Source organism: Oryza brachyantha, chromosome 6 (assembly GCF_000231095.2).
Source record: "Oryza brachyantha chromosome 6, ObraRS2, whole genome shotgun sequence".
NCBI lineage: Eukaryota > Viridiplantae > Streptophyta > Magnoliopsida > Poales > Poaceae > Oryza > Oryza brachyantha.
The window spans coordinates 17,489,635-17,503,658 of NC_023168.2; the positions used below are offsets into that span (position 1 = coordinate 17,489,635).

Below are 14,024 nucleotides of genomic sequence, written 5' to 3' on the forward strand. Positions count from 1 at the left end.
TAATCAAAGACGAGCGACAATATGGCGTCGTCGCCGATCGACAGGAGTATCTCCTCGTTCCAAATTAATTATGTTTCCTTGGATCATACACATACACACTGTCCATCTCAAGCCCCTATGCAACCCTTTATCCATATCTGGTTTTCAATTGTGTTCGTGTGTATATACAAGACACTGATTGGTCAGTCTAGGACACCTTCAGCCCTGTAAGATTCAACACTGTCCCTCAGTGTTTCCTCAAACGGCTTGATTTTCCATCCCAGCTTCTCTAGCTTCCCTGAATCGAATGTCGGTTCATCGCTCACTTGCACAAACCTGCCATTGTCATAGAATAAAATACTCGTCGGCGTAAGAGCATGTCATAGACCTAAGCATGGGAGAATGGGACCATGAGCCCAAACTAAATGAAGAATTTTTATATGATTCAGATGGAAACTATACTGTTCCAAAAGGCAGCAAAAGCATATTGATTACTGAGTTGTATCACAAGGCACAGTGCAACACTGCAAACATATATGAAGGTAAAAGGTTTACTTGTCGGCAAATTTGCAGCCGGGATACCAGCTCTTCAGTAAGTCGATGATATGAGACATCTTCCTTGCATGTGAATTGCAGATGTACCGTCCAGAGACCCCTGGAGTTTCATACAGTAAAAGTAGAGCATCGGCAACATCCCGGACATCCACAAAGTTCCTGAGCTTGATCTTTACCTCACAGTCAACTGTGGAGAGAGAATTAGAATGGACCTGAATGGCTTAATCTGATGCAGCCACGAAAACAAAATAATTGAGATAATGAATCATTGGAGCATAGCAATATGAGGCAAATGCCCAACCTTTCAGACAACCAAGTATGACCGTACTGCTTGCATTCACAGTTGATTGCAGCAAGGGTCCAATCACCAAGGATGGGCAGAGTGTCACAAGATCTAGTCCACTTCTCTTCGCATGATCAAAGGCCTCAATCTCTGCTATTGTTTTCCCAAGAGTATACCAATTCTGCCAAACCCATGGACTTGGCATAATTATAGCATATGAAAACCATATGTCTACATGACTAAGGTATGTAAAGACACAAAGTTACTAGAGTGTTGCTAATGTGAATTAATTCATCTCAGACTATAAAGTCACAAGGCACCGAATGTCAACAGTGCAAAACCTGTGAACTAACAGAAAGAGAATTCCAACTACCGTTGACTATCTTGACAGTCGTCAAACATGTGTGCTGATGCAAACTTGTATTATAATTTCTAACTGTAAGTTTTTTTCTGGACAATGATCTAACAGTAAGTTCAAGATCATGCTAGCAAGCAAACTGTTACTCGTTCAAGAGGTTCAGTCATTGTCTTGTCATTCTCTGTACTACAGAAACAACAGCTCAAGTTTTAGTTTGGGTTATTTCATTTTCACCTCAGTGGCTCGGCATTCCTCGACATCAGACCAGCAATCTTCATCCATGGCCTTTCCTTCAGGCCAGGCAGGATTCACCATCACTGCAGAGACAGATGACACCATCACCACCCTCCCAACCTTGGCTTCTGAACAAGCCTTCAACACATTCATTGTGCCCGTTACAGCAGGAGCAAGTAAATCAACCTACACCAATATCTCAAAATTATTAGCTACAAGAACATGACGATCTACAAATCTGCACTCTGCAGTTATTGCCAACTGAGAAATCAACAGTTTCAACAAATATTTTTGAGTAGAACTGTCGATTTCTCAACTTTCAGTAACTGCAGTCTACAGTTGAGGCTTTCAGCAAGCCAGATTGAGAACCAAAAAAAATGAATTTTGGACTGCTGAGAGAGAGAGAGAGAGAGAGAGAGAGAGGGTGCCTCCGGGTTGGGAGCGTGGAGGAGCACGGGGCAGGCGACATGGAAGACGTCGTCGCAGCCGGCGATGGCCGCCGCCATGCTGCCGTAGTCCAGCAGGTCGGCCTTGAACAGCCGCAGCCTCTCCGCGGCGCCGTCCAGAGCCGCCAGGTGGGCGTTCTTGGCGTCGCCTTCGCACAAAATCATCACCGCGCGCACATCAATCGATCAATCAAACCAAGAACTCCAGGCAATTAATCAAGAACAAGAGTAGAGAACGCCCATAAAAAAAATCAAATCTTTGAGCAGCCGCGGAGGAAATATCGTCAAGATCCATCCCAAGAAAGAAGCTTAGCTACCGGGATCACGGACGGTGCCATGGACGGTGTAGCGGCCGCGGGAGAGGAGGAGCTTGACGAGCCACGACGCCACGAAGCCTCCGGCGCCGGTCACGCACACCGTCTTCGTCCTCACGGCGCCGCCCTCCGTCGCCATGGCACAGCCGCACAGCTCGCTGCTACAGCAAGAACACGACGTGTGGACTTCACCTTGGTTCGTGTCACCCAAGACCGAAGAGAAGAAGATCCTGTGGCTTGTACGAGTATAGTACCGTACTAACCTTTTAACGAAGTAGCTAGTCTGGGCCGATCTTTTAACGAATTAGCTAGTCTGGTCACATCGAATATTTGAACACTAATTATTATTAATAAAACTCACCTTACACTCGGAACTATTTTACGAGACGAATTTATTGAGCCTAATTAATCCATGATTAGTGAATGTATAAACATTTACCAATCGTCACTTAATTAGGTTTAAAAAATTTATCTAATAAAATAGCCTTTATTTATACAATTAGTTTTATTATCCGTCTATATTTAATATTTCTAATTAAATCACTAGAACCAACAGCTCCTAACTCGTCAGTTCGTCCACCTCAGAGTCGACTGGTTGTCGAGCTCATGCGAAATGCGAAAGTACAAAATGCTGTATCAACTGAATGGAAGTGATAGAGACGTTTTCTAAATAAAAAAATACTGAACTGGATAGAGATGAGTATAAATAAAAAAAAACTGAATTCGGTAGAGATGAATATAATATAATTATTCGGAATCGAGGATAGCTGCTGCAAATTGACATCTACCCTCTCCGTAAAAAAAACCAACTTTTGGTTTTTTTCGAACGTTTGAGTATCCGTTTTTTTAAAAAATTTTTTTAAATAGTCACATATAAAATATTATTTATGTTTTATTATCTAATAAAATAAAATTATTAATCGTAAATTTTTTAATAAGATGAAGAGTTGAATATTGTATAAAATAAAAAAAATTGATTTGTTTTAGTACGGAGGAAGCAGAGTCTTTTATTTATTATTATATTGACGGATATATAGTAATAGGTGGAAGAGATGAGATAAGATAACCGGTAGCTGTGTTACTTGGCACGTGTGTTAATTGCTCTAAAAATATTTTATTTTAAGATTATTTTTTTCACAAAACTTTGAGCAGTAGAATGGAGATAAATTTATCGGGATTTGAAAAAGGAAGTGACAACTGCATTGATGTTTTTAAAAGTAAAGGATATTTTAATCAGATTTGTATTAGTATACGTGAGAATGGCTAAAAGTGAAGCTGGTCATTTGATTTTTTTTACGGAAAAACAAAATAATATATTTGTAAAAAAATAATTTATAAATAAATTTTTTATATACGTGTTTTCAGAGATGAATAAAATATAAACTACGATGAAAATCTTTTATGAATAAAATTTGATTCTTCCATCTTGCAAAATAGGCCTTGGAATTTTAATCTTCGTCAATTTCAGGTGGTCCAATGTCCTTACTCAGAGGAGGCAATCTGCTGTTTTATTGGGACAAGAGAAACCGCATTTTGTAAATAAAAAATATTTTTTAATAAAATTTTTATACATGTGTTCCTAGCGATCTAAAATCAAAGACTGAAAAATAAACAACGATAAAAAAATCTAAAATCAACTCCAAATTAATGTTAAAAATTTAAATGTTAGCTTATAAGTATAAGCCAAAAGATAAAAATAAGCCAAAAATAAGGATGAAACATTTTCGCGTCAAATAACCCCCCAACCTCTTTCAACGATCATCTAGAAGGACAAAAAGGAATAAATGCCTCAGGCCCACAATAACTACAGTATTATAGCTCAAACATTATGGGACGGAATGATATCATTCAGATAGGAATCACGTTCCTTAGTTCTAGTAGACCATTAAGGAGTATTTCATTTGCCTTTACTAAATGCTAATCATATCGATGCGTTGAAAACCATTTTCACCAACCGATTTGTTCTGAATTCTGAAGCTGGGCTTCGATTCCACAGGCCACATTTCCGTACCCAAACCGAGCAGATCCGGCCCAACCAGCACGTTATCATCATCGGAAGAAGCTTTTTAGCACACGGATGTATATACAACAGTTGCTTGTATGTCATCTAAATAGTCATCAAAAATATAAAAAATTGATAAAATAGTTTGATATGAATTATATCACACCAACAACATACAAGTTTAAATTTAACTTCTACAAGTTGTATCAAAAATAACAAAAACAATTATGAATATGTGTACACTTAGTTTCAGTTTTATTTGTATTTTTTGCTACAACTTGTAAAAGTTGAATTTAAACTGGTATGTTTGTGAAGTGATATAACTCATATTAATCTATCTTATCAATTTTTTTCATATTTTTGATGACTATTTAGTTGTCATGCAACCACACGGGTGTACAAACACCCATACACCTGTGCGCTAAAAACTATTTTCCCATTATCATCCAGAAATGCTACAAACACTGCAAAGTGCAAACTCGATGAGGCCTAATCGAACTATAACCACACGACTCGGATTGGCAGGTCACGACGCCGAGCTCCGAGCCTCGGACGGTTGTTCAAAACGAGAAGAATTATGTTGCTAAAGGTAGTATAAGCAGTCAATCATATTTTATTCTGTGTAGACCATTACAATTATTCATCTCGAATATAAAAAAAAGTTCTCAGCAATATCCCGTGGTAAAATAAATAAATGCTAAAAATGGTTACTCCCTTCATCTCAGAAATACTTTGTTTTTAACCCACCACGTAAATACCAATACAAATCTAAAAAGACTAAAAATACCCAAATTTCAATGCATATTTTCCCTACATTTTCACTCAATGTACTTATTCTTTGTCTTTTCATCCCAATGTATTGGTTACACGAAGATGAGGTTTTGTGGGACAAATAAAAGGGAGAAAATGAACTCTTTATGGAACGGATAGAGCAGTACACATACAAACATAAAAGGCGAAATACATGGTCGATTATGATGGTGCTTCTGGAGAGGGGCCAGAAATGAGTTCGGATGCTTTCAGTTTTATCATACAAAATGAGCCTTGAATTTAGGCTGTGTAAGATCCTCATTGTGAGAACGTGTACTCCTCTATTCCATATTATAAGACTTTCTGGGTTTTGTTAGATTCATCATGTATCAATATATATGTTTTGTATATATGTCTAGATACATTAATACATGTATAAATCTAGGTAATATCAAAAAATGTTATAACATGGAACGGAGGGAATACTAGCGGACGTGGAAAGAAAAAGAAAATGGAATTGGACGCATTCTTTCTGCAGACGGGCCAACGGTCCAGGCTTCGGGCAGCACAGGCCCAACACGGCACGGAATATTACTGGGCCTGTGCAGCTCGGGAATACCGAGTCCGATTCCCGATCGAGTCAACTCGGATGGCAGCAGCAGCAGAAAGACGCGAACCACACCTGCAGGCTGCATGCAGCGAAGCAGCCAACTGGAATGAGGCGCATACACACGCGAGGAGGCGACCAACCCCGCTTTTATGCATGAGAAATGTTGAATTGGCATATTAGATTTGGGATATGTATTAGACTCATGTTTTAATTGTGTCCTTTTGATTTCTTTGCCATATACTATGATTTATAAACAAATTATTCACCACGTTTTATATTATAAAACTTCGTAGATTTGTCTAGATTTATATGTGCGGTAATAAATCTAGATATATATCTATATATAATGTGTATATGTGTGTGTATATATATATATAATAAACAAATCAAAAAGTTTTATAATATAAAACGAAGAAAATAATTTATTTACCCGTGTAATTTTGCGTACATGCAACTCTGTAACTGCAAGTATAGAATGGCCTGCCCATCCAGACTCAGGCATTAAAAAAAACACCCAAACAAAATCTTATCACACAACTACATCAAACTACAAGCTAGCTATAAATATATTTTAAAGAGATAAAAAGGAAGAGAAAGAGAGTGGGCTACCTACAGCACGGACTCTAAGATGACATGCGTGTATAATATGTAGGATCATAGATTAATATTTTGTAGGTAACTATTGTATAAATTAACTATTATATTAACTACATATAAACTGAAACCAATAGTTGACTATACTATTGAACTTGCTCATGTGATCTACATGTTGCAGCCACAATTCTCGGCTCAAATCCATCGCCAAAGATACCTTGTCTTCTGCTCCCCACCCGCTGCCAAATGGCCAATCCTCACACAGCCTTTGCCAAAGAGGCCAGATCCAATTCAGATCACCCCTCCCAAACCCCCACACGCACACAAACACATTGGTCGTGGTCGGCACAAAGGCCTGACGCTGCCCTGATGGGGCAGCACTTAATTGGTAGATCAACTAAACTAATTAAGCCAAGAACCCGCACCCAGCTGAGAGCACAGGATTAATTAGGCCGGCCTGATCACACGACAGAAACCGCTTTCCGAGGCCATGGCCATGATGATTTTGTCGCTAATGATCTCCCTCCCCCTCCCTCTCGATCCCATCGGCCGCACATGGGCGTTCCCCCTCGCGGCACGGCACGGCGCCGCTGCCGCCCCACTATTATACGCGACCTAAACCGCCACACGTCGGAGGGGGTGATCGGAAACAAATCCTCCGACTTACCGTCCTCTGAACTCCGAGCGACTGACATGTAAGCCTCGTATCGTTACAGGCTCACGTGTCAGTGACCTACGTTAAAGGACGGTACGTCAGAGAAGACTTGTTCGGGATGATCAGCGTTAGCCTGGGATTAATTAGAAGCTTAATCTCTCCCCTCCTCCCAACCACTGTGAAGTGTGAAGGCTTTGTTTTGTCGTCGAGCTCGATGATTAGCATGTTATGAGGGCAGGCATTGCAGCCACTGATTAAAAAGATTGGGTTTATTTTTTTTATTTTTGTGTGTGTGTTTGTACAGCTGTGAGCTGCAGAAAAGTTAATCTGATCTCAAGTTCGATCCAAGTGGTTAGCTTAGCTGTGTGCGTGGTGACATGGTGTGGGTGAAAGCTGAAAAAAGGGCTTGCTTGGCTTGGTCCACATCCCGGAATGCTGGATGGTGCGGTTTCTAAGCATTCTTTAAACCACATGAATTTTACACGAACTGCATAAGGACTTGGGTTATTTCTCGCGAGGGAGAGATTAAAGAGGAAAGAGGAGGAATAATTTCACATCACAATAGATGTGGAATAAATCTCTTTCTAATCCCCTTGTGATTAGGATTAACCGAACAAGACCTAGTTAAGTAGTTTAGTTTTTTAGTTGCTTTCATCTATTACGAAGATGACCTCAAAATTCATTGAAATTGCTGCGGAATGATTGAAATTTAATGTTCCGAGCTATTTGTTAACTTTATTTTTTTAATTCTAATTTGTCCATATAAATCTTTCTTACCAATACCCCCGATGAATCCGTTTCAAACGGGGCTTCCACTAGTCAATCACTTTTCTTTTAAAAAATATTTTTCTGAGGAATTGGTTGTGTTCTAGTATGACCTGTGAATTGTCTTCACTTCTCTTACTATAAGGTTTAGATTTTATACACAACAACTCTTATATGTTTGGATTAGATTTCATATACATTTCTAGATCATGTGTATATATTAAATAGTATTTTGTATACAACTATATAGATCAATCTATATAATATGGATCCACTGTAGCAATTAAGATCTTTTCAATTTTTTTTGGATTAAAGTGGTAATTTCTCGCCTCCAGAGCAAAAATGGTGGTTTTTTTTATCTATCATTACAATATATTAACTCTTTTTTTCCACAATATAAGACATTTTAGCATTGATTAGATTTATGAATATTAATAAATCTATATATATAGCCAATATAAATAAAAATTGATCGATAAATCTATGTATAACTAAAAAGTTTTAATGTGAAACAGAAGAAGTAACAGGGAGATATATAGATATCATGTGTTCTAAATATATAGTCTAAACCAGTCATAATCTAGATGCCGTGTATTCAATATTTAAGTGTTATACCTACATAAATGTTAATGTCTTGTGGATGTACTACTTATATATGTAAGCACGGCCTTCCTGATAGGGAAACAAACTAGGGTCATTATCTATGAGCAGGGATATGATAGAGTGACCCTGAAGATGATATGGAAAAGTCATATGATCAGACGCCGATATTCCGGACCAGTTCTTCAGTACTTCTAGTTCAATGACAGCATAAATTAAATGGTCATGGAGAGATCAAGGAGCTGAATATCTTTGATCTATTCTTTATGAAGTCATTAGGCCATCAGGGGTTAGGCCAGCCAGCTGATCACAATCACTGTTATTGCCGTCCATTTCCAGCAGCAGTAGTTATGGGCAAGACTGCAATGAACATCCCAATTAGCAGATAGAACTGATTTATTGCAGAGGATTACATTCTGACAACTCCCATAGAATCGAATCAGATACAGGCAACCATCTGATTGGAGCAAGTAAAATCTTGCCTCCATGTATACTGCAAATGACTGGTTAATTATCTCTGAACCCATTTCATGTGTAACAAAATTCAGAATTGCTTGCTTGATGGAGATTGGTTTGTCGCTACCTGAATAGTTTGAAACCTGGATCAATCAGTTGACTAAGAGCCACTTGCCCTCAACAATAGATTAGCGAGAAGGATAATCATATTTTAGGACCTCGTATTATACTAGGCCAAGAATTGCAGTGTGCAAGGTCAGGTTCACAGGATTGGCATCATTTGCGGTCGGTTTGTGCATATTGTATCTCCGTCCATATATCTCAAACAGATCACTAACCATATCCATTAAAGAATAGTTACCTGTCCTAAGCCTCCTTCAAACCAAAGAAACTTTCTATGCCTATGATGAAATTGAGCTGATTGATGTGAAAATTCTATAAAATTCTGTGTTCGGAGGAGGACTGATTTGCACACATTAGTTGCTGAAATCGAACTGATTAATATAAAAATCATGCAATTCCTGCGTTTAAATAAAGACTCATCTACTCATTTTAGGGTATGTTTCGTAGGGCTCCACTCCAGTGGTGTCTTGTAAAGTTGTGTAGCTACTCCAATCCAGTTCATCTCTAGTTCATTTAAATCCTATAGGATTATTTTCTATATAGCCTTCTAAAACAGATGACTTTATATTATTATGGAATGGCACAATAGATTTTAAAGAAAAGTATTATTAGCTTCGTTTCACAGTATAAAACTTTCTGATGTTGCCTAGATTTTATATGTGTGTTTATGAATTTAGACACATATACATTAATACAAGAATGAATCTAGTCAAACTCAGAAAGTCTTATAATATGGAATGGATAGAGTAATTGCTTTAACGTTTAGAAAATTCCCTTTAAGACTATGGCCGTGTTTTATGGCCGTGTTTGACAGTAGTACTACTAAAATTTCCTTGTTTTTCCGTGCTACGCTTCACATGATATGTTTTTTTAAAAAATTTTCTATAGAAAAATTGTTTTAAAAGATCATATTAATCTGTATTATATTTTTATAACTAACAATTAATTAACCACGTACTTAGTCCATCACGAAAAACGGGTTATCTAACCCGTGCCGAACGTGGCCTATCTCATGCATCTTTGCTGCATTCTATTTGAACTATTACTTCTATAGTTTACAAATTATCTGGTTTACACAGCATTCGTATCAAGGCATGAAGCTGCCATCCGTCGGTTTCTGTGGTCGTCGAAAACGCACACGCCGGCCGGACGGGAGGGACCGGAGGATGGAGGAGGCGACGAGACGACGGAGTGAAAAACGTTGGTCAGTCACAGGTTGGCTGGCTGCGCGCGCGCGAGACGACGGAGGAGGTGGCGCCTGCTCCGGCGACACGTATCCGCTGTCGTGCGACTGCGCAGCGAACTGCACCACATGCCGCGCCTCCTCGTCGCCCTCCACCTGTCACGACCTCCATTCCTCCCCCCCCTCTCTCTCTCTCTCTCTCATGGATACAACTAGGCAAAGCGCGAGAAGCGAAACGGCCGCACCAAAGCAGCAGCTGCTAGCAAAGCCTCCTCCCCATCTCTCTCTTGACTCTTTCTCTCTCTATCTATCTCTGTCCTCTCTCCCTGAGCTGCTGCTGCTGCTGTAGCCGTCGCCTTCAAGATCTGACCGGCAGAGCAGCGAGAGGGGAGGAGGAGGAGGAGGAGGAGAAGCTGCTGTGGAGCTAGCTCTACTGTGGAGGCAGGGACAGGTTGGGGGATACGTGCATGAGCATGGCCAGCAACAACAAGTGGTGGCAAGCGGCTCTGGACTTCCCGCCGCCGCCGGTGCAGCAGCAGCAGACGGCGGCGGCGGCGAGCGTGCCGGGGCTGACGACGGCGCCGCAGGCTCCGACGACGGGGGTCGCGTCGCCGGAGAGCAAGCAGCAGGCGGCGGCGGGGCCCGGGGCGGGAGCCATCGTGCCGCTGCGGAGGCCGAGGGGGCGGCCGCTGGGGTCCAAGAACAAGCCGAAGCCGCCGGTGATCATCACGCGGGACAGCCCCGACGCGCTCCACTCGCACATCATCGAGGTGGCGCCCGGGGCCGACGTGGTGGCGTGCATCGCCGAGTACGCGCGCCGCCGGGGCCGCGGCGTCTGCCTGCTGGGCGCGTCGGGCGCCGTCGCGGACGTCGCCGTGCGCGGGGCCGCCGCGCCGCTCCCGGGCCGGTTCGAGCTCCTCTCCGTCACGGGCACCGTGCTCCCGCCCCCGGCGCCGCCAGGCGCGTCCGGCCTCTCGGTGGTGCTCTCCGCCGGCCAGGGCCAGGTCGTCGGCGGCTGCGTCGTGGGGCCCCTCGTCGCCGCCGGACCCGTCACCCTCTTCGCCGCCACCTTCGCCAACGCCATCTACGAGCGCCTGCCGCTCCCGGACGCCGCCGACGTCGACGCCAAGCCCGAGCTCTCCCCCGCCACAGCCACCTCGGCGCCGCAAGAAGTGCAACAGCAGCAGCAGCTGCCATTGCCGTCCTCGCACCCTCAAGCCATGGCCGTGGCCGCGACCTACCCCGACCACCGCTCGCCTCCGTACGCATGGGCAGGTGGCGTATGATCCGAGCAACCTGTGAATCGTTCATGGTGTTCTTCTTCAACCTAACAATCTCTAGGGAAGCTAGGTTTTCGCAAGTGCGTGCAATTGATTAACGGGAGTTGATGCTCTTCTTGGGGCTAATCTTTGTAATTTTGTTTCACCTTTTTTTTTCATTGTGATCTTATTGTGAAAAAAAATTGGAAATGGTGTGTGAGCTGCAGGAGTTAAAGATCAGTAGAATTAAAAGGGTGATGAGGTACATCAGTGATGCCAATTTGGTGCTTTGTGAGAGAAATGGATGCTAATGTTTTACTGCTATTCTTGTTACTCTTACCAGCTTGATTGATGCCACAGTAACTTGTAGGTTGTCATCTTAAAATCTTTCCGTTTATATTTTTTCATCTGCTTATATTTATATTTATATGATAAAATTTGGAGTTGATTTTGGCGCTGTTTATCTTTTATTTTAGCGAGTCGCTAAGAATATATATATATATATTGTTTTAAAATTATTTTTTATAAATATGTCATTTTACTTTTTCATTAAAAGGCAAAAGATGACCATCTTACGCTAAATTAGGAAAAAGATCAATTTTCCTCTCTTGTTGGCACTGCTTACTTGTGCATGTTTGAAAATTGATGTTAAGCTGAACTTGTCTAGGTACTCATTATAAAATTCCAATTTGGTTTTGCTTATACTTGTTGGAGTTTAGGAGAGTTTGTATGGGCATGCACTGGTGTTTGTATATTCTATTCGGGTAAATTATCACTCAATATCTTTTATACCCCTAAATTTACTTGATCATTTTTATATCCCTGAAATATACCTCTAAATTTTCTTGATCCTTTTTATATCCCTGAAATTTTAACTCATCCCTTTCATGTCTTTGCCGTTAGATTTTCCTTTATTTCAATGGTAAGTTTTTGACAAATGACTTCAATACCTCGATGATTTAGGTTTGAATATAAGCTTGAAAAACTATTCAAATTTTTTAGTGCACAGTATGTGCATTTTACGTACCTAACGAGACAAACATAATTAGTGTAGAAAATTTTGACATAAATTGTAAAATAAAACAATATAATAAATTTTTTTTTTGAAATTTAATGACAATATATTTTTTTATCGGGAACCCTCTTAAAAAATATCGTGAACATTGGTATCTTATCTTTACGTGAATACTCCTCATTTTTATGAATTTTTAAAATAAATAATTTTTTAATTTTATTATGTATAAATATTTTTTCTATAAATAACGTATCTCATAGCAAACTCATAACTACTAATAGTCTCATGAGATAAATTTTTATATTTTTAATAATGTAATTTATAAATTTATATGTTTATCTAAAGGGTAAAATAATTAATTTTATATAAATTAGATGGTCAAACTAACGGTCAAGTGACGGAAGGGGTAGGGAAGAGATCAAAACCAAATTTTGGGTACAGAAAGAAGTAAGTAAAATTCGGGGGCATAGAAGAAATTAGCCAAAACTTGAGGTGCATAGAAGAGATTATCCCATTCTATTCAGCTAGCGAAAATATTCATAAAAATTCGAAATGTTGATTTTTCGTGTAAGGATAAGTTCCAATTACATATACATGGAAACGAATACAGTTGCATACTATTGACACCTGATTTTGTGTTTTCCCCAACATTTGTTTTTCAATTTTGTGAGCAGATAGAGCTTGTTGGATTGAAGCCTTTTTTTTTTCAAACCAAAATTTTGACAACATTAATAGTACTACATATATGTTTGTATTATTAACAGTGTCTCATACCAGTACAAATTGTACCATACCAATTTTGATACTGCCAAAACTTGCCAATGTTTTGGCACTACCAACATTTTGGTAGGGCACAAATTAGCATCAATCCAAACAACCTCATAGTTGACTTGCATTGCATCAGGTCATGTTCCCTTATTTTAAATCAAACTTGCTCGTATTTTTCTCTTTCCTTTGGGGTTAGGAATTTCACCCTCGACGTGTAAAATGGGGTAACGAATTAAAGCATGATTAGTTAAGTAGTATGAACTTTAAAAATTTGAAAATGGAGGAACGTGACTTGTTTAAGCAGCTTCGTTTTTAGTGAACAGAGAGGTTTCGAACTCAATCTCTCCAACGCACAGTATACATAACATCTGCGTTAATTGGGGGTGATCCAGTGCTTTGGTTTGAAGCACTGGTTTTTTTTCTATATTCGTATAAGATCTTTGGAAATCATGCGTGGTTCCTTAACAAAATGTCTATAGGTGATTATCTGTTTGGTTTCTCCTTTGTACAACGCTGTACAACGACTTCAATTTGCCTTACATCATCATCTTTTTGTTTCTTCTTATGTTTTTAAACCAAAATTTAAATTTTTAATTTAAAGTTAATTTTAAGATTTTTATGCCATTATGTTTATTTTTCAGTCTTTTATAGCATTAAAAATATGTATATAAAAGTTTTATTTATAAACTATTTTTTATTTGTAAATACACCGTTTTACTTTTTCGTTAGAAAACCAAACAATGACCACTTAATCATTGGCCAGGTCCACTTCAATTTCAACTGACCACATTTTGTGTTTTGCTTTCCATTTTTGGTTTGATTTCATATGTCCATGATTAAGAAGAGCAGCAAAGTTTGATCCAGGAGCATCTTGCTTGCAGCAAGCACCATAGCCTGGATGTTTTGTAAAGAAGCAGCAGCCTGGCATTGTAACTTCCAAAGTATAGGCTTTTGCATGTGCTGATGTGTATGGAACCCAGCATCCTTCTCTTCTTTCCCTTTTCTTTTCACTTTTGACACTCATCAGACTATCGGAGAGAAAAGGATCACATAGCATCTGTCAGCAGACTTCGCA

The 14,024-nt window shown here is 39.8% G+C and overlaps 2 protein-coding genes across 2 annotated transcripts; one reads left to right on the plus strand and one right to left on the minus strand.

Moving 5' to 3' along the window:
- LOC102703873 (cinnamoyl-CoA reductase 1-like) lies at window positions 1–2,395 on the minus strand. The gene is made up of 6 exons (XM_006656204.2): window positions 2,173–2,395; window positions 1,838–2,004; window positions 1,410–1,595; window positions 836–998; window positions 535–721; window positions 1–315 (listed from the first exon to the last, which is right to left on the minus strand). The coding sequence occupies exons 1-6, from the start codon at window positions 2,306–2,308 to the stop codon at window positions 183–185; spliced, it is 972 nt and encodes a 323-aa protein (XP_006656267.1). The 5' UTR covers window positions 2,309–2,395; the 3' UTR covers window positions 1–182.
- On the plus strand, window positions 2,307–11,465 carry LOC121054727 (AT-hook motif nuclear-localized protein 27-like). Its single transcript, XM_040525186.1, has 2 exons — window positions 2,307–2,408; window positions 10,447–11,465. Exons 1-2 carry the CDS (start codon window positions 2,307–2,309, stop codon window positions 11,191–11,193), a joined length of 849 nt encoding a protein of 282 aa, XP_040381120.1. The 3' UTR covers window positions 11,194–11,465.
- Window positions 11,466–14,024: the final 2,559 nt, after the last annotated feature.